Genomic DNA, 19,894 nt, shown 5'->3' with positions numbered 1-19,894 from the left:
AAAAAAAAAGTTACACAAAAATTATGATACGCAGTGGTGGCTGGTTGAAAAGGGGATGAAACACCCTCTGGAAACACACCCTCTCCACAGCCCCTCAGGCACCTTGGGTGGACCCTCTGGAAGGACTTAGGCTTCCTGTTCTTTCTTGGAGGGGCCAGGGAATCTCATGGAATATGGGAGAACTCGCCCATTGTGTGTGGTGGGGAGAGGGGGAAGCAGCTCTTCTCCAGGACGTGCAGTGTGAGAGAAAGACACAGAGCCGATGACCAGACTTAGTACAAAAGGAAGAAAGAACGGAAAGCACTTCATTCACACTTTTCACCGTCACACACTGAAATAACGTTGGATGATTCCGGCAGATTGAATTCGATAATACCCAAGATTACAGTAGTTAATAATCACAGGTAAATCAGTTATTATTATTTTTTAAAATTAACTTGTTTTGACTTTTTAAAGGGTGGGTAGTGGAAAACAAAATTTGATAAAGATTTAAGTGAACTAACCAACCGAAAAAACAAACAAAAAAAATCACACGTGTGACTTGCATTCAGTTTCTATCAGGCAGTGCTGCGGACACTAGCGGCAGAGAAATTGAACCTGTACACACCCTGAGTCTGCCTCTGCTTCTGGAAGGTTCCCTGCGGTCACCAGGCTTCAGAGTGAGAGCTTCTTCTCTGGGGGGTGTTGCTGCAGAGGCCTTTGGGGAAGGGGCTCTTCCCTGTGGCAACCCAGGCCTTGGGGGAGCCCTCCAGAAGTTTACCTATGCTAGTGGGGTGCCCTGGGTTGGGGTCTGCAGAGCCTTCTTGGGTCATACGTGCCCCTCTGTGGCATCTTCAGCACCCCACAGAGCCAGTTCTGGGAGAGACAGGGGATCTGGCAGCCCTAAAGCACTTTCTCTCTGGATTCAGAATGTGGTCTATCGCCTGTAGCCATGGGAGTCTTCTCATTCTGCTTGTCCATGTGTGAGGGGCTAGAGGGGTGGGGGGTGGGGGGCAGGGACCCCTGGAGCTCAGGTGTCCATGCTGGGAGGAGGACAAGGCAGAGAGGTCCCCACATAAACGCTGGAACTCAGAGCAAGTTTAAAACCAGGCAAGAGCAAGTGACTTCAGTCATTCAGATGTGGGGAGGGGGGCGGTGGAATCCTTTATTCAGGGGCTGTGGGGGGTGGGGTGGGGGTAGAGGGAGGGACTGACTGACAGATGGATGGACATGACACTCAGTAAATGCAGACGCTTTGTCATGGCGGCACTAAGGACTCACTTTCAAGATGACACTTTTGCATGGCCTGTCCGTTCCATTCTAAATATGCAAATGGCCCTTGGCAGAAAAACGGTTCCCTCCCTGATTCAGACACCCCATCTCAAATGCTGCCTCATGTGACACATCAAGTAGCCAGGCGTGAGCTCTGCCACCTTATGGCCTCTGCCAGCCTGGAGGCCTGGCCAGGTGAGCAGCACAGGGGACCGAGGAGCCATCTTTGCCAGATCTTCGTCCTGCCTGTGAAGGGCTATCCTGTCTGGGTCTCCAGTTGGGGACTTCCTCTTCCCCTCTGTCTACCTCCCCCTCTGGAAAATCTGGATTTAGGATCAGGAGGTGTGGGACTCCCAGACAGGGGACTTTTCTGAAGGTGGCAATCCCACGGCCGCCTGCTCAAACACTGCCACGGGGTAACGGTGATGGCTCAGCACAAGCTCACAGAACCAACACCTAGCTTTGCATGGATCCGCGTGTCAAGGGGTGTAAAAGGGCCCCCGGCAGGCAGGCAGGCAGGCAGGCAGGCAGTGTCTTCCCTGGCCATCCCCACCTCCTACCCACAGCCTGGCCTGTTCCTGGTGTCCCTGTGGCTATGTCATCACCTGGGTGTCCTACATGTATCACAAAAACACCCACTGAAAAAATAGCACATCTGTCATCATTACAAAAAAAAAGGAAGAAAGAAAGAAACACGCCAACCAGTCTTTTCATACCTCTGATGCTTCTAATCCTTTCTCTCCGTCAGGAGAAAGTCAGTGGGTACACAGAGCACCCTCCTCCCAGGCTTGGAATGGAGGGAGTTCAGTGTGATCCTTGCTGTTCCTGCAGTTTTCTGGGTGTATCACACACCAGGTTGAGGAACCTGCTCTCAAGCCCCCAGCTGCCTGGAAGCCCCTTGAGGTAACAGGACACCCAGGGAACCCAGCACGATCATGTTTTTAAACAGGCAGTCCTAGCCGAGCCCCATGACCACAGAGGGTGTTGTGAGTGTCTGTGAGGGGACGTCTAGATCTGGACACTCTGAGCTGGCCCCAGGTCCCCTGGCCCCTCACGGGGGCGGCAGGAGATGCCACCCAGAGTGACCAAAGCGGCTGGACAGAAGCAGCAGTGGCCTCAGCTCAGAGCTTCAAAAGGAGTCAGACCCTCACCGGGAGCTGGCCTGGGCCTCCCCAAACCATGACAACCCATGCTGAATGAACAGCTCCCCAATCTGGAGATGGAGCCCAGGCCAGCGGGGCCGAGAGCAATGAGGGGAAGGACAGAATGGACGCTAAGGCCAGCTGCCCATGTTCCAGCAGAAGACACAGCCAGAGAAACCAAAGCCCTTCCCCAAACCAGAGACCTAGACCTGGACAAAGCTGCGGGGGAACCAGGAAGCCTGGAAGGGGCCCATCCGGCCAGTGTGAGCCACTCCTTGGGTCTCTGTGCTGGGAAGGAGCCCGGGCTCTTGGCTCCTCCCAGGGCGGCCACAGAGGGACAGAGGAGCGGGCTCCGGGCGGCTGTGACTTTGGATATTGCTTTTCAGTGCCAGCCTCCCGTGGAGGCGCTGGAGTGCCAGGGGGCTCGGGAGGCCTGTGCGCCAGGCCTGTGCCTTGGGGTGTGGCTGCCCAGGCTCCCCTCAGGTCCAGTCACCCCTGTTTCCTCATCCACCATCTCAGGACTTCACCTCTTCACAGTCCTGGTCGGTGGAGAGTTCCACGTCGGAGAGGCCGACCTCCATGGCTATGATGAGCGAGATGTCTGAGTCACTGCTGACAGCCGGCTCCCGCTCACCTGCAGGGAGAGCAACAGGTAGGGGGTGAGCTCCAGCGGCAAGACCCTCTGAACCCCCCCCCCCCCCCCGCCGCCCCAAGGAAAGATACTGGAATAAGACTCCTTCACACACAGTCTAGTTAGAGCCTCATTTCTCTCTCTCTCTTTCCTCCTCCAGTGTTATTACTGGGGCTCAGTGCCAGCACTACCAATCCGCTGCTCCTGGTGGCCACTGTTTCAATTTGATTGGCTAGGACAGAGAAATTGAGAGAGGAGGGAGGGAGAGTAAGAGAGGGAAAGGGAAAGACAGACACCTGCAGAGCTGCTTCATCACTTGTGAAGCGTCTCCACTGCAGGTGGGGAGCTGGGGGCTCGAACACAGATCCTTGTGCCGGTCTTTGCACTTAGTACTATGTGCGCTTAAGCAGGTGTGCCACTGCCCAGCCCTGTAACCGTCTCTCACACTGTGTTCCCAGAAGTGAGTCTGTGCTCTGTTTCGATTTTAGTGTATGTGAACTCAAAGTGAGCGTCCAGAAGTGGCTCTACATGACTCAAGTCATTAAACATAAGCAAAAGAAACTATGGAACTGGGGGAAACTGTGAGTAAAAATACAGGTATGTGAGGAACACACACACAGACCCAGAAATTCTATATGAGAAAACAACTGAGTGATTAATGGAAGAAAAGTTCAACACATGAGCACAAAATTTGAAATAAGAACAACATGAAAATAATGACCAAAGGGTGTGCGTGTGGGTGTGTGTGTGTGTGTTGGGGGGCGCTGGATAGCATAGTGGTTATCTAGAAAGACTCTCAGGATTAAGGCTTCCAAGCCCCAGATTCAAATCCTCACACCACCATAAGCCAGAACTGAGCAGTGCTCTGGTCTCCATGTATCTTTCCTTCTATATTTCTCTTTCTCTAATTAAAACAAAACAAAAAAATATATATTTAAAAAAATGATGAGGGCTAGGGTGATGGTGTACCTGATTAAGTACATGTATCACCATGCTCAAGGACCCAGGTTCAAGCCCCTGGTCCCCACCTGGAGGGAGAAAGCTTCACGAGTGGTGCAGCAAGGCTGCAGGTGTCTTTCTGTCTTTCTCTCTCTTTGTATCTCCCTCCCATCTCAATTTCTCTGTTCTATAAAATAACGAAGTTAAAAAAAGAGAAAAAATGATTAAAAGGCAGATATGGCACTGGCAATATTTGTTAACAAGTTCATAAGAAACTATTCCTAAGATAGCCTGCGTTCAAAAGGATATGATGTAGATGGCCAATAAATAAACGGTGAGGGTGGGGACAGATAGTATAATGGTTATGCAAACAGACTCTCATGCCTGAGGCTCCAAAGTCCCAGGTTCAATGCCCAAACCACCATAAGCCAGAGCTGAGCAGTGCTCTGGTGGAAAAAAAAAATAGTGAAAGATAAACACTCCTTTTTATGAAGCCTTTGTGTTCTAAAAGATGATATTATAGTTATGAGTAAATTGAAGTTGGTACTCTGATATATTGCATGTACAACTGTAACGTTTTCACCCAGTAATTTCGTTTCCAAATATCGTGTTCTGTAGTAAGAATCAGAGAAGCAAAATTACTCATTAAGTATGATTTACACCAGTGAAACATTCTAAGTAACAACGCCCAAGCACAAAGCGTATCTGAATAAACTGTTACTTTCTCAAAGACAATTTTCTTAATTTTTTTAAAAAATCATCTTTATTTATTTATTGGATAGAGACAATCAGAAATTAAGAGGGAAAGGGGTGAGAGAGTGGGAGAGAGACAGAGAGATACCTGTAGCCCTGCTTCACCACTTGCAAAGCTTTCCCCCTGCAGGTGGGGACTGGGGGCTTGAACCTGGGTTCTTGCACAGTGTAACATGTGTGCTCAAGCAGGTGTGCCACCACCTGGGGACTTTCTTAAATTTTTAAAGCAGATTATTTATTTATTTTACAAGACAGAGAAATTCAGAGGGAGAGGGGGACAAAGACAGGAACAGAGAAACAGAGATACCTGCAGCCCTGCTTCACTGCTAGTGAAGCTTCTCTCCTACAGGTGGGGTCTAGGGGCTTGAACCCTGGTCCTTGCATATTGTAATGTGTGTACTCAACCAGGTGTACCACCTCCCAGCTCGTGACAGTTTTCTTAATAATAGAGCAATGCTTTTAAATAATCTGTAGTTAACATGAGAAAATGATAACAGAATACTCTCCAACCCCCCTTTTTAATGTGATCAGATACACAGTACATATACCTTAAAGTTTTATAATTTAAAATGTACTTAGAATGTACATGTACTAGAATTTATGATTGTAGGGACATTTTAATGATGTTGTCATTTCCCCCCCATTTTTGTTGCCCTTGGTGTTGTTATTGCTGTCGTTGTTGGATAGGACAGAGAGAAATGGAGAGAGGAGGGGAAGACAGACACCTGCAGACCTGCTTCACCGCCTGTGAAGCGACTCCCCTGCAGGTGGGGAGCCGGGAGCTCAAACCAGGATCCTTACACCAGTCTGAGTGCTTTGTGCCATGTGCGCTTAACCCACTGCGCTACCCCCTGCCCCCCATTTAATTATCTTTATTTACTTGATGGAGACAGTCAGATACTGAGAGGAGAGAGGGAGACACAGAGAGAGACAGAGAAACACCTGCAGCCCTGCTTCACCACTCCTGAAACAGCCCCCTGAGGTGGGGACTAGGGACTTGAACCTGGGTCCTTGTGCATTGTAACTTGTGCACCCAATCAGCCCTGAGAAAAATCAGTCTTCACAGGTCCTTCCACTCCTCACCTGCTCCTACTTGCTTTGGTCCACAAACAATTTCAGCTCATAGAAGTTTGGGCTCACAGTTAACTTGAGGTCACGTGTGAGCTCACTGGCGTGAACTGGGGTCTATTATAGAGGAGCCAGTAGGCACTGCCTGTGGGGGAAGGGAAGGGGGAGAGAGAGGCAGACAGAGGGAGGGGAAAATATGCAAGCTTGCATCTACCATCCCTGGAGCTCCCTTGGTACCAGGACTCCATCCTAGGACTTCTGGCTCTGCAAGGCACGTGTGTGTGCGTGTGCACGTGTGCGTGCGCCTACAGAGTGAGCTCTGTCCTAGGTTCCCCCCCCCCCCTTTTTTCATACTTCCCAGGTTATTGCTGGGGCTTGGTGCCAGCACTACGAATCCACTGCTCCTGGAGGCCATTTTCTCTATTTTATTGGACAGTGTAGAGTTAAATTGAGAGAGGAGGAGGAGGAGACAGAGGGAGAGAGGTAGACAGACACCTGCAGATCTGCTTCACCGCTTGTGAAACGTCCCTGCTGCAGGTGGGGAGCCAGAGGCTTGAACCCGGATCCTTGCGCTTAGTACTGTATGCTTTTAACCGGGTGTGCCAGCACCCGCCCCCTCTCCCAGTCCCTCTCAGTCTTGGGGACAGAGGTGATGCCAGTGGAGCACAGGCACAGGCTCAGAGTATCAGCCCTGCTGCCTCACGTCTGCTGTGCACTCCTCCTGTTGGTTGCATGCTTCTGTTGGTGAACGGCTATGTTTCATGCAGACCAGAGACTGGACTGGACCCGGCAGTGGACAGAAGCCACGGAAGCTGGGCCAGGGGGTATATTCCCCCCCGACCCCTAACTGTTGGGGTGTCCACTGCATTGGTTGCCCAGGTGGCGTAGGAATGAACTTGAAATCTCATATTTGGGGGGGGGGGGCGCAGAAGAGCAGCAGGTGGGGATATCCAGAGAACATGGTGCCACTGACTCACTGCCCGGACTTCAGTGACATCTGTCCTGCTGCCTGGCCTCCTTCAGAGCCTGACTCACAGCCACCAAGTCTGCGGGGGAAGGAGGTGCCTTGCCACCAAGGGCGGCTGACAGGCAGCCCCCAGCCGCTCCTTCTCCCCTGCTTCTCTCATAACAGTGAGGGGGAGGGGACACCTCAACATTTTGTCTCCGTCGATTCCATTACAACATATTCATATGAGAGACACACTCACTGAGATGAGAGCACTGCTCACTGTGGGCGTCTCTCAGGACTAGGACGCAGACTCAGGGCCCTGGGATATAAGTGCTGGGCTCTGAACAGGAGCAGACAGTCTGCTTTTCTCCAAAATGCTCTCCTCTCTGTCTATCTCTTCCTCCCTCCCTCCCTCTCTTTCTTTCTTCCTTTATAGCCACCAGGGTTACTGCTGGGGCTTGGAGCTGACATCATGCATTATGGATCCATCACTCTTGACAGACAGGTTTTTCGTTTTCTTTTTATTTTATTGGATAGGGCAGAGGGATATTGAGAGGGAGACCTGCAGACCTGCTCCACTGCTTGTGAAACTGCCCCACGGGTGTTGACCAGGAGCTTGCACCCGAGACCTTATGCACACTGTGTGTGCTCAGCCAGCGGTGCACCAACCTGTCCCTTCTCCTTCTTTCTCAGGACTGACCGTTTTCCTGAGAGGAGACCTCGCCTGCACACTGCTCAGCTCCACATATTCCGGGGCCAGGGACTGAGCCTGCAGCCTCTGGGGCCTCCAGCATGCAGGCCTAGTGAGTTGGTGTTGCACTGTCTCTTAAGCTCTAAGATGCTTGGCTTTATTTTTAAGATCTATCTATAAATGACAGAGCAGTATTCAGAGCACCGTGCTGACGGGTGTGGATGAACCTGCAACCTCAAGCTTACAAATCTGCTGTTCCGCTCACAGTGCAATCACCCATGTCATATTAAATAGCCTTTGGGGCAGGTATCACTGGGGTTTCACAGCTTCAGGCTGACATTTTCAGAGAGAAAGAGATGGAGAGAGAAAGACACCATAGCACCGAAGTTTCCTTTTGCAAGACAGGGGCTGGCCTTGAACTTGGGTCCTATGCATGACAGAGCAAGGGCAGTATTCAAGTGAGCCTTCTTGCCAACCCCAAATGCCGAGTTTTAAAGGGAGTGTTTTGACTTGTGGACCTGTAACTCCTGCTTTCATAGGTTACAACACTGGATTCCGAGTCACATCCATCATGGCCAACTGTGCTTAACCAAACACCTTCTGAATGCCGGGGCTTACCTTTATGAATCCCTTTCAGTCAATATCCCTGGCTTCTCTTTCCTCTTATTTATGATTGCTTTCATTGTCACTGGGGTATCACTGGGGCTCAAGCCTGCACGATGAATCCACCACTTCTGACAGCCATTTCCTCCTTTTCTCCCTTCTTTTATTTGATGGGACAGAGACAAATTGAGAGGGGAGAGGAAGAGAGACAGAGAGACACCTGCAGTGCTGCTTCAGTGCTTGTGAAGCTCCCCACTGGCAGGATGGGGGCTTGAACCCAGGTCCTTGCATATGGTAGCATGTACACTCAACTGGGTGAACAGCAAACTGACCCCTTTCTTCTTCTCTTTAAAATGTATATATATATATATATATATATATATATATATATATATATACATTTTAAAATGTATATATATATGGGATAGAGACAGAGAGAAATTGAGAGGAGGGGGGAGATAAAGAAAGAGATAGAGACACACCTGCAGCCCTACTTCACCACTTGTGAAGCTTTCCCCCTGGAGGTAGAGACCAGGGGCTGTTCCTGCATCCGTGTGCATGGCAATGTGTACGCTTAATCAGGTGAGCCACCAACTGGCCCCCAGCCCCTTTCCTTTCTAACACAGAACATGTCGCCCACTGAGTCACAGCTTTCCCTTGTTGAGGTGGGCGCTCAGTCTTCGGTTCTGCTACACTGCGGATACAGCTGTCACAACGCACCTGGGTGGTTGTTCTAGATCTTTCCAGTCCGAGGCTACAAGATCCGGATGTCTGCCCTGCTGGGACACAGCCTGTGCTTATTGCTTCTCTAGCTCAGTGTCATGGTCCTTGTCTCAGTTCCATCACCAAGTTCTTTCAATCACAGGAGGCATTTGGTAAATACTGACATCATTGCAATTAAAAGTTTCTCTCTGGGTACATGGGGTTCAAGCCTTGTTTCTCATTAGCTAATAAAAATATTAATATTTATTGAGCACTTAGTCCATGCAAGGACTCTGCTAAGTGCTTTAAACAGATTATCTAACTGAATATTAAGGGTTTTTTTTGCCCCCAGGGTTATCACTGAGGCTCAGTGCAGGCAGTACAAATCCACTGCTCCTGGCGGCCATTTTTTCCATTTGATTGAATAGGACAGAGAGAGGTTGAGAGAGGAGGGGGAGACAGAGAGGGAGAGATAAAGAGAGACATCTGCAGGCTTGCTTCACACCTTGGGGATCATCTCCATTGCAGGTAGGGAGTGTGGGCTTGAACCCAGATCCTTGCACGGGTCCTTTTGCTTAATACTATGTGCATTTAACCAGGTGCATCACTCCCTGCCTGGCTCCTTTAGTTACTTTTTGACACAAGGCATCATTTTTATTTATTTTTTTAAAGATTTAAAAAAATATTTATTTATTCCCTTTTGTTGCCCTTGTTGTAGCCTTGTTGTGGTTATTACTATTGTTGTTATTGATGTCATTGTTGTTGGATAGGACAGAGAGAAATGGAGAGAGGAGGGGAAGACAGAGGGGGGAGAGACAGACAGACACCTGCAGACCTGCTTCATCACCTGTGAAGTGATTCCCCTGCAGGTGGGGAGCTGGGGGCTCAAATCGGGATCCTCAAGCCGGTCCTTACACTCTGCGCCACCTGCGCTTAACCCACTGCTCCACTGCCCAGCTCCCGGTATCGTTATTTCTATAGCCAGATGATAGAATTAAGCCTCAGGTTAAAAACCTTCCTGAGTGGACTTGGCAGTAAGAGTTAAGACCCAGATTTGATCCTAGGTCTGTGCGACCCCAGCATCCATGACCGTGACCATTTCTATAATGCAGAGTCAAGGTTCTTGACTCTAGGACAGGAAATGACATGCACTTCCGTGGTTCCATGCACCGTGCATTTTCCATTGAGAGCTCGGCTTCCAGCCAGTTTTTGCAGAAGCCACAGAGAGACTTTGCATTCTGGGTTAAGTCGGAAAACATTCTACCAATCCATGCAACTTGCACAGTGGATTGGCTGTAAAACGGTGTCTATTTCAGTTTACATGTTCCGATGAGTTCTGTGGGGAGGCCTGACAGTTTGCACCAGAAGTCACTGCTTGCCTGCTTCTTTTGTTGTTGTCGTTGCCTCCAGGGTTGTTGCTGGGGCTCCGGTGCCTGCGCTAGGAATCCACTGCTCCTGGAGGCCATTTTTTCCATTGTTGCTGCTGTTGCTATTGGATAGGATAGAGAGAAATTGAGAGAGGAGGGGAAGACAGAGAAGGGTAGGAAGATAGACACCTGCAGACCTGCTCCCTCCCCCCTGCAGGTGGAGAGCTGCAGGCTGGAATCGGGATCCGTAGGCTGGTCTTTGTGTGTCTGCACTATGTGCTCTTAATGCGGTAAGCCACTGCCCGGCACCCACTTTTTTTTTGTTTCTTCAGGTGCTTCTGCACAGGGAGAACTGGATGCCCCTTCCCAGAGTGAGGCCTGGCATCTGCTGCCTGACTAATGCAAGAAGGCCTGGGGGCAGCAGGCTGAGAAACGCCTGCTTCTGCGAGGACAGGACAGAGAGTGCCCTCAGAATTGTGTTCATGGTGCTGAGAAGATAGGGTGCTGGTGAATTGACCACAGCAGGCGCCTGGAGTCTGCAGGAGGCTGTGAGCTGCTCTGCTTCCCTGGGTTCTCAAAACAGAAACAACAACAACAACAAACAACAATAGGGATTCTTCCTGCTGCTACCTGGGCTTCCCCTTGAATGTAGGCCGTGGTGTCTCACCTCCCCGGTGTTGTAGAGGAACTGTTCCTCCAGCTGGCTGGTGACAGAGTACAGTGCAGTGGTATTCTTACAGTGCAGTGGTCTTCTTACAGTACAGTGCAGTACAGTGCAGTGGTTTTCTCACCTCCGAACTTACTGGCCCTGGAGTCACGATCCGGGAGCTAACCAGGACTCAAATGCAGTACGGAAATGCACTGCTCCTTTGGATTCTTTTGCTCAATAAGATTTTGCTTTTTAAAATATTTGTTGAGAGGGAGAACCAGAGCATCAGTCTGGCTCACGCAAAACCTAAGACTGAACTCCGGAACTCATGCTCGGGGGTCCAGCGTCTTACCCACTTTACCTCCGACGAGCTTGTTTAATACATATTTTTTTAAAATTTGTATTGAGGGGTTAATGTTTCACAGTGCAGTCACTGACACATGCAGTTTCACTGTGTACCAGGCCCCCAAAATCATCTCTCCCACCCCCTCCCCAGAGTCCTTTGCTTTGGTGCAATGCGCCGAGTCCAGTCCGTGTTTCACTGTGTGCGCCCCCACCCTGTCCCTACTTTATGAAGTCCTGCTTGGTCCTGAGATCCTTTGACATTCATCCTTCTCTTTTTGGCTTATCTCACTCAACACGATGTCCTTGAGTTCCATCCAAGAGGCTGCAAAGGAGACAACGTCATCATCCTTAACAGCTAATGCAAATGTCTGAGGTGAGACCCCTCTGGCTGGTCTGCTTTCCCTGGGAGTGGCAGGGCTCTGGGGGCCGTGTGGCCTGAACGCCACCTGCAAGAGAGAGGGCCAGGCTGACCTTTGAGGAGGCACGTATTTCACATATTTTTTTCTAGGTCTATGGCTTAGTTTCCCATTGCACTAAAGTCACCATTCAATAATGAAAGGCTTTTGATTTTGATGAAGTACAATGTGTCTATTTTCTCTTATCCTTCTTGAGCCCCCTAAAGAAAGTTTTTTCTCTTCTTTCTTTCTTTCTTTTCTTTCTTCCTTTCTTTTTTCTTTCTTTCTTTCTTTCTTGCTTGCTTCTTTACCCCAAAGTTAAAACATTTGCTCCTTGGTTTGCCATTAGGAGTTTTAAGCGTTGCTGTTTATGCTGAGGTCTGTGACCCACTTCAACTTTGTGTGTGATGCCAGGTGAAGCTTTAGTGTCTTCTTTCTCTGTGGTGATTTTTTTTTTTTTTTGCCTCCAGGGTTATTGCCGGGGCTCGGTACCTGCACCACAAGTCCTCTGCTCCTGGAGACCATTTTTTTCCCCTTTTATTGCCCTTGTTGTTCTATCATTGTTTTGGTTATTATTATTATTGTTATTGTTGTTGCTGCTGTCATTGGATAGGACAGAGAGAAGTGGAGACAGGAGGGGCAGACAGAGAGGGGGAGAGAAAGACAGACACCTGCAGACCTGCTTCACCACCTGTGAGGCCACTCCCCTGCAGCTGGGGAGCCTGGGGCTCGATCCGGGATCCTTCCGCCGGTCCTTGCGCTTTGCGCCATGTATGCTTAACCCATTGCGCTATCTTCCGACTCCCTCTGTGGTGATTTTGTACGAGCTTTATCTTTTATATTCTATTTTGAAGAGCCAAGAGCAATTTCCAGTTCTCCAACTGTGCTCACTGAACACAGGCAGCAGGGCTGGAAAGACAGGCTGAACTAGCCCCCAGAAGGATTTGCACGCCAGGCTAAGGGATCATGAACTCAGGCACCGGGTTCAGATTACGTTACACTTGGGGACAGGAAGTACTTGCTTGGATGCCTTGCTGAACAATAAACAATTCTCTCTCTCATCGCTGGGGCTCAGTGTCAGCACTATAAATCCATTGCTCCTGGCAGCCTTTTTTCCCCCCCATTTTATTGGACAGGACAGAGAGAAGTTGAGTCTCAGGACACCTTATTTAACAATGGAAGGCATGAAAGCAGAGAGACACCCAGTGACCCGTCTGGGGTCACAAAGCCAAGTGGAGGTCGCATCAGGGCCGAGTGCAAACGCCCTGCTTCCGCTCAGCACCATCTTGTCCCCTCAGCACCATCTTGTCCCCTCAGCACCATCTTGTCCCCAGTAGCCCCAGCAGGTTGTATTCCAGGAGTTGCGCTGCCTTTTTCCGAACCATCGAGTTTTTCATCCCCGACATCTCCTGACTTGCAGAATTCTGACACTCTGGGTCTGAGGCTGATTCTTACCTCACCTGAAGGCACCGTCAGCTGTTGCTTCTTGCCCCCAGGTGCTGCCTCAGGACTGAAAGGTGAGGGGAGCCCCTGGCCTTGCTCAGACGCTGAGAGGTGGCCAAGTGCCTTTCCTGTGGCTTCAGTGTGTCTCTCTCGAGACCAACCCCCCCCCCCCCCCGCGGGAACAGTGTGGCGTGGGGGAGGGGGGAAGCCCCCTTCTGTGACAGCTTAGCAAAAGGGGAGAGTCAGCCTTTGCGAGGAGGACCCAGCTGGGGCGGGAGCAGCCCCTGAGAGACTTAGAACACCTGAGCCCACTGGCCAGAAACAGAGCAGGCTTGTTGAACTACTTTGCTTCTGGAAACTTCTTCCATACGCTCAGAGTATGAGGCCCAGGCTGAGGGCTCCAGGTAGCAACACCCCGGAGACCCCCAGTAGAGGAGTTCTCTCCTCTCCCAGGCCCTGCTGAGACCCCCCCCCCCAGGGCTGCCCGAGACAGACACAGATGGCAGCCTTGCCAAGAGGGGCTGGGTGGGTGTCTGCACTGCAGACCAGCTGTCCCTCTGTGGACACTGCCACTGACCATGCTGGTGGTGGTGGTGGGGGATGGGCCGAAACAAGGGGGACGGGAGCATGGCTGGGGGCTCTGGCTCCTTCCTGGCTGCAGAGATGACTGTGGGGCATAGTGTCCATCTGCAAGCGTACCGCTGTGTACAGAATAACGGGGCCCCTTCACAGAGTCTCGGAGGAGCAGATGATGGAGTGTGTTCTGAGGGGGAAGACACTCAGATCTGAGTCCCTGTCTGCACAGCAGCCATCTGCCTGGGGCTAACGGCTCTATGGGCATCATGGGAGGGGGGCTGCCTCTCAGGGCTGGCTCTGTCGGGAGCACTACCCAGACCCACGGAATACTTTGCCATTTCTGCTTTGGATGCAGAGCCACCCAGCTGGGGCTCCTCTGAGCACCCCGGCTTCCACTGTGTCCTTTCTAGAGGTGCCTGTGACGCCCCCCCCCCCACGGCCTGTGGGATGTGGTACTCTGCAGTGCAGGAAGATTAGGTGGACAATGGAGGCAGAAAGAGGGGTTCCCTTCCGGCACTGCTGGTGGACATGTCAACTGATCCAACCCCTGAGAACTCTCAAAAGGCTGGAATGGACCTGCCCTCTGACCCTGCGATTCTTCTCCTAGGGATAGATCCTAAGGAACCAAACACACCCATCCAGAAAGATCTGTGCACACCTGTGTTCACAGCAGCACAATTCGTAATAGCCAAAACCTGGAAGCAACCCAGGTGTCCAACAACAGATGAGTGGCTGAGCAAGTTGCGGTCTAGATACACAATGGAACACTACTCATTGTTTACAATAGTGAATTCGCCTTCTTTACCTGGCTTGAACCTGGATCCTTGCACTTCGTTACTATGTGAGCTTGACTAGGTGTGCCACTGCCCGGCCCCTTCCCACACCTTCCTTAGCTAGCCTTGTGTTGATGGGCATTTAGGCTGCTCCCCTTGCTGGCTGTTATGAGTAGTGCAGCTGTGAAGACGGTGTACATCCTCCCACATTAGGGTTTGCATGTCTTCTGCGGTGATGCCTCGGGGTGGCACTGCAGGGCCACAAGGGACTTTCATTCTTATTTAAGGATTCTCCAGACTGTTTTCAGAAGGGTGGCAGCAGGCTGGGTCCTCACCAGCACTTGCCATGCAGATGGCATTTTTTGGAATGCACCACCAATCCCGTTCACCCCACGCACCAGAACACCATACATCCCCCAAGGGTCCCAGGCGACACAGAAAGTTCCACACGCCAGGGTCCACCCCACCTGACCCGGTTTTAGCCTCCACAGAACTGCCACCTGCCTCCTTCTGCCGGGTTTGTGGACTGTGTGTCTGGAGGGCCAGGGCTCAGTGTCTCAGCAGGTGCTGGGGTGGACCTGATGGCTCTCAGTCTGTTTTTAGATTATTTCCTTTCATGTAATTCAAGAGAGGGAGGGAGGGGCCAGAGCACTGCTCAGCACAGGGATACAGCAGTGCCAGGCCGGCACCTTGAGCCCCAGTCTCACGTGCCACCTGTGGGCGTTCTCCCCAGGTTCGAGCTCTCCATGCCGCCCGCCCCACAGCCCTCTCTCAGGCCACCTGCTGGCTCCCGCCAGATTGAGGAGGAGGAGACTGGGGCCTGGTCAGAGGCCTCACAGGACCTGTGGAGAGACTTGGTAGAGAACCATCTACCTCCTGGCAAACAGCGGAAGGTTCCGGGCTCTGGTGAGGAGGTAGGAGTGGCCCTGTGTGCTTGAGGAGGTGGCGAGAGTCTCCCTGTCCGTGCCCCTCCTCAGTGTGTGTCTGCAGCCTGGCTGAGCTGTTCTGAGGAGGTGGCGAGAGTCTCCCTGTCCGTGCCCCTCCTCAGTGTGTGTCTGCAGCCTGGCTGAGCTGTTCTGCTGTGATGCTTCCAGCTGCCCCAGCCTGCGTCGGGCAACCCAGGTGGCAAACATCTGTGACATCTGAACCCCCTGAACTTTCTGCACACCCTGACAGGAAAGAATGAGAGAGGTGGGAAGGGAACACAGGCTCTCTCAGAACTGGGGGAAATGCAGAAAAGAAGTAAGCATGTGCAGCGTTGCTGGGTTACTCTGAGCCAAGCTGGTGGCTCCACCTGCCACGAGACCCGGGGTTAGTGGCTGGCATGTCTCTAGGGTGCCCATTCTACATCAGAAAAAAGTGAGGATAGAAATAATACTGACCACGTGGGCTTGCTATGAGTGGCCTGTATAAGTGCCTGTGCATAAGTGGCCTATATACACAACGGAATACCTACTCAGCTATTAGCAATGGTGAATCCACCTTCTTTACCCCATCTTGGATGGAGTTTGAAGAAGTCATATGAAGTGAGATAAAGTCAGAAAAGATGCCCATCAAGATCCCAAGCACATTTTTTAGGAGAATAGAACAAATGCTACAAATGTTTATCTGGAACCAGAAAAGACCTAGAGTTGTCAAAACAATCTTGAGAAGAAAGAACAGAACTGGAGGCATCACACTCCCAGATCTCAAATTGAGAAGCACATGAAAAAATGCTCGATTCTTTGATTGTCAGAGAAATGCAAATAAAGACAACAATGAAATACCACTTCACTCCTGTGAGAATGTCATACATCAGAAAAGGTAACAGCAGCAAATGCTGGAGAGGTTGTGGGGTCAAAGGAACCCTCCTGCACTGCTGGTGGGAATGTCAATTGGTCCAACCTCTGTGGAGAACAGTCTGGAGAACTCTCAGAAGGCTAGACATGGACCTACCCTATGACCCTGCAATTCCTCTCTTGGGGATATATCCTAAGGAACTCAACACACTCATCCAAAAAGATCTGTGAACACATATGTTCTTAGCAGCACACTTTGTAATAGCCAAAACCTGGAAGCAACCCAGGTGTCTAACAACAGATGAGTGGCTGAGCAAGTTGTGGTATATATATATATACAATGGAATACTACTCAGCTATTAAAAATGGTCACTTCACCGGTTTCAGCTGATTTGGGATGGACCTTGAAAAATTCATGTGAAGTGAAATCACTCAGAAACAGAAGGATGAATATGGGATGATCTCACTCTCAGGCAGAAGTTGAAAAACAAGATCAGAAGAGAAAACACAAGTAGAACCTGACCTGGAATTGGCATATTGCACCAAAGTAAAAGACTATGGGGTGGGGGTGGAGAGAATACAGGTCCAAAAAGGATGACAGAGGACCTAGTGGGGGTTGTATTGTGATATGGAAAAGTGGGAAATGTTACGCATGTACAAACTATTGTATTTACTGTGGAATATAATACATTAATTCCCCAATAAAGAAACACACACACACACACACACACAAAAAAAAAAAAACAGAAAAAAGAAACAGAAGGATAAAGATGGGATGATCTCACTCATAGACGTAAGTTGAAAAGCAAGATCAGAAGGGAAAACCCTAAGAACGTGGACTGGAGTTGGTGTATTGCACCAAAGTAAAAGACTCTGAGGGAGGGGGGAGGACTCAGGTCCTGGAACATGATGGCAGAGGAGGACCTAGTAGAGGTCGTATGGTTATATGGAAAACTGGGAGATGTTATGCATGTACAAACCATTGTATTTTACTGTCAACTGTAAACCATTAATCCCCCAACAAAGAAAATAAAAGTGTCAGTGCTACATATGAATAGGTATGGGCCCTGGGTCAGACTGATGGGGTTAACAGCTAATGGTATTTATAGACTTTCCTCATGTTTGGGAGCTACTCTCTGTCCTCACCCAGCTTTCTAGCCCTATCCTCAACTCTGACACCATCTTCCCAGACAATACTTTTAGTCCATCTGCATGTTAGCTATAAGGTTCAGGCAAAAATTACTAAAGTCATGGCCCCGTTTGGACTATACCTTAAACAGACTTCCTAGCTTCTTCCCACATGAAGACCCCCTAGTTTCATTTGCTCTATTTCTACCTTTGGGTTTCTGTTTCTTAAATTGTCCTGCTTTATATCTTACTGCCTTTCAGATACCAAGTTGCAAATACTACTATGATTCCATCCTGACTTCCCTGGGCAGACAACCTCACCAATGTGTCCCAGAACCTCACCTCTCCAGAGCCCTGTCCCACTATAGAAAAATAGAAACAGGCTGGGGGTATGGATCCACCTGCCAATGCCCATGTCCAGCAGAGAAGCAATTGCAGAAGCCAGACCTCCCACCTTCTGCACCCCATAAAGAATTTTGGTCCCTACTCCCAGAGGGATAAAGAATATAGAAGTTCCCAGTGGAGGAAATGAGACACAGAATTTTGGTGGTGGGAACTGTGTGGAATTGTAGCCCTGTTATCTTACTATCTTGTTAATCGTTATTAAACCACTATTAAAAAAAGAATGTTAAGTAGCTGAAGCATTGTGGTTTTGGTGACTGTCATTCCCTTATGTTCTAGTCATTTCTAGGTGGATTTCTAGAAGATAGAGATAGGGGAAGGGCAATGTGGAGAAATATCATGTTCCACTTTCTCTAGGCTCTTAGCAGGAATATTCTCTTCCACCCAGGCTCCTCTTTACACACACTGTCTTTACACAACATCAGAAGGTCAGTTAACACATCGCTGACGGGGATTTGACTCTCTCCACTCATTAAGTCACCCATTCGTATGAGCTTACTTATACAGGGCACTAGACAATTCACGTTTCCCCCCAAGGAACTTAGTCATTTGGTTAGTGGTACAAACCATTACATCTAATCAGATTGTTATGCTGGGGAGAAACTGTTAAATCTCAATGAATGGGATGAGACAGAAACAAAAGGTCCAGGAGAAACCTGGTATAAAGTTGAGTTTCTAGCCCGAGATTCATGCAGATGCTTCTATGGCTACAGGCTGCCACCCTCCTGCTACCGATGCTGTCTATCCCTGCTGTTTCTTCATCTTATCAAAGCCTTTTTTGAAATTAGCGCATGTTTTGCTTCTCTGGTGAGCAGAATCTCTCTGCTTAGATCAAACAGTCTCACCAAATGTCTTTCAGAAAGCACCCATGAGGGCCTGCTATGATCTAAGCACCCGAGGTTATTTTTTTGAAGCAAACATGATTTAAGGTTTTGAATTATATGGAGGTAGACCAGAACCCTCATTTTTAGATTCATTATCACCCAGAAACTATGATTTTTCATTTGCCATCTGGGGTTTACTTTTCAAAATGGAGTCGAACAGACAGCACATTTGCTCTTTAAAGATAATCTTTGGATTGCAAGGTTAATGACCCATTTTTGACTTAAGTCTTCTCAGGGGCTAGAAAAGCTCATCTTCCAGTTGTTTGGAAATGCTAACAAAATTGACTCAGAGCTGTACCGGATGGCAGTGAAGGCTGAGTACGTGGCAGCCTTGCATTCTGGGATGAGAACCCAGTGCTTGTTCTCACTCGTCCACTCATTTCTCTGGGCTGTTTTCTCATGACAAACACTAAGTGGTCTCGAAGGCCTCTCTGTCCCTAAATTACCAGCTTCCTTAGTCCCAGGTCTCCAGTACAATGGCCCTCTGTGCCTCCTCAACACTGGCATTACACCAGTAGTTCAAAAACTGCCATGGAGCTGGCTGGTGGCACACCAGGTAGAGCACACACATTACCATGTGCAAGGACGCAGGTTCAAGTCCCCAGTCTCCACCTATGGGGCGGGGAGGGGGCTAAATGAGTGGTGAAGCAGGGCTGCAGCTGTCTCTCTTTCTCTATTCCTCTTATCTCCCCCTTCTCTCTTAATCTCTCGCTGTCCCTCTGAACAAATAAAGATGAGAAATAAAAAAAAAAAGACTGCTGGAAGTGGTGGCAAACAACACAAAAATCTGGGATGTGTTATCAGTGTAAAGAAATAACCTAGGCATTATTTTAGATACACTGCTAAAACTAACTTGACTCATTTATTACTAATTCTTTTTTTTAAACACATTTTAAAAATTATTTTTATTTATTAGATGGTGACAGCCAGAAATTGAGAGGGAAGGGGCTGATAGAGACAGAGAAAGAGAGACACTTGCAACTCTGCTTCATCATTCTCAAAGCTTTCCCCCTGTAGGTGGGGACTGGGGGCTCGAACCTGGGTCCTTGCACAGTGTACCATGTGCACTCAAACAGGTGTGCCATTGCCCAGCCCCCACTAATTCTTTTTTTTTACTAGGGCTGTAGACATTTAAAATGACAGATGCGGCTTGTATTGTAGTTATTGCAGTCACACTGGATAGCAGCACCAGGAGAAACACTTGAAGTAAAGGAAGTGAAATCTATTTAAGGTCTGTTGTTTATGGATTTCCCAGCAGGGTTACTGCAGGGACTCGGGTGTCTGAACTGCTCCACTGTTTTTGGCAGCTGTGTATTTATTTTTTATGCCTCCAGGGTTATTGCTGGGGCTCGGTGCCTGCACTCCAAATCCACTGCTCTTGGAGGCCATTTTTTCCATTTTGTTGCCCTTGTTGTCATTATTATT

The 19,894-nt window shown here is 49.4% G+C and overlaps 1 protein-coding gene across 2 annotated transcripts in view; it reads right to left on the bottom strand.

Moving 5' to 3' along the window:
- Window positions 1-272: 272 nt before the first annotated feature.
- RNF150 (ring finger protein 150) overlaps window positions 273-19,894 on the bottom strand; it is a 170,035-nt gene continuing 150,413 nt past the window's right edge. For both annotated transcript variants that reach the window (XM_060179047.1, XM_060179046.1), the window contains one exon: window positions 273-3,027. In XM_060179047.1, coding sequence (XP_060035030.1) covers window positions 2,909-3,027 — 119 coding nt within the window. In that variant the 3' untranslated portion in view covers window positions 273-2,908. The remainder of the gene's footprint in view (window positions 3,028-19,894) is intronic.

Source organism: Erinaceus europaeus, chromosome 19 (genome assembly GCF_950295315.1).
Source record: "Erinaceus europaeus chromosome 19, mEriEur2.1, whole genome shotgun sequence".
Classification (NCBI taxonomy): Eukaryota; Metazoa; Chordata; class Mammalia; order Eulipotyphla; family Erinaceidae; genus Erinaceus; species Erinaceus europaeus.
The sequence above is the reverse complement of the archived record's forward strand: the minus strand, read 5'-3'. Positions and strand labels throughout refer to the sequence as shown.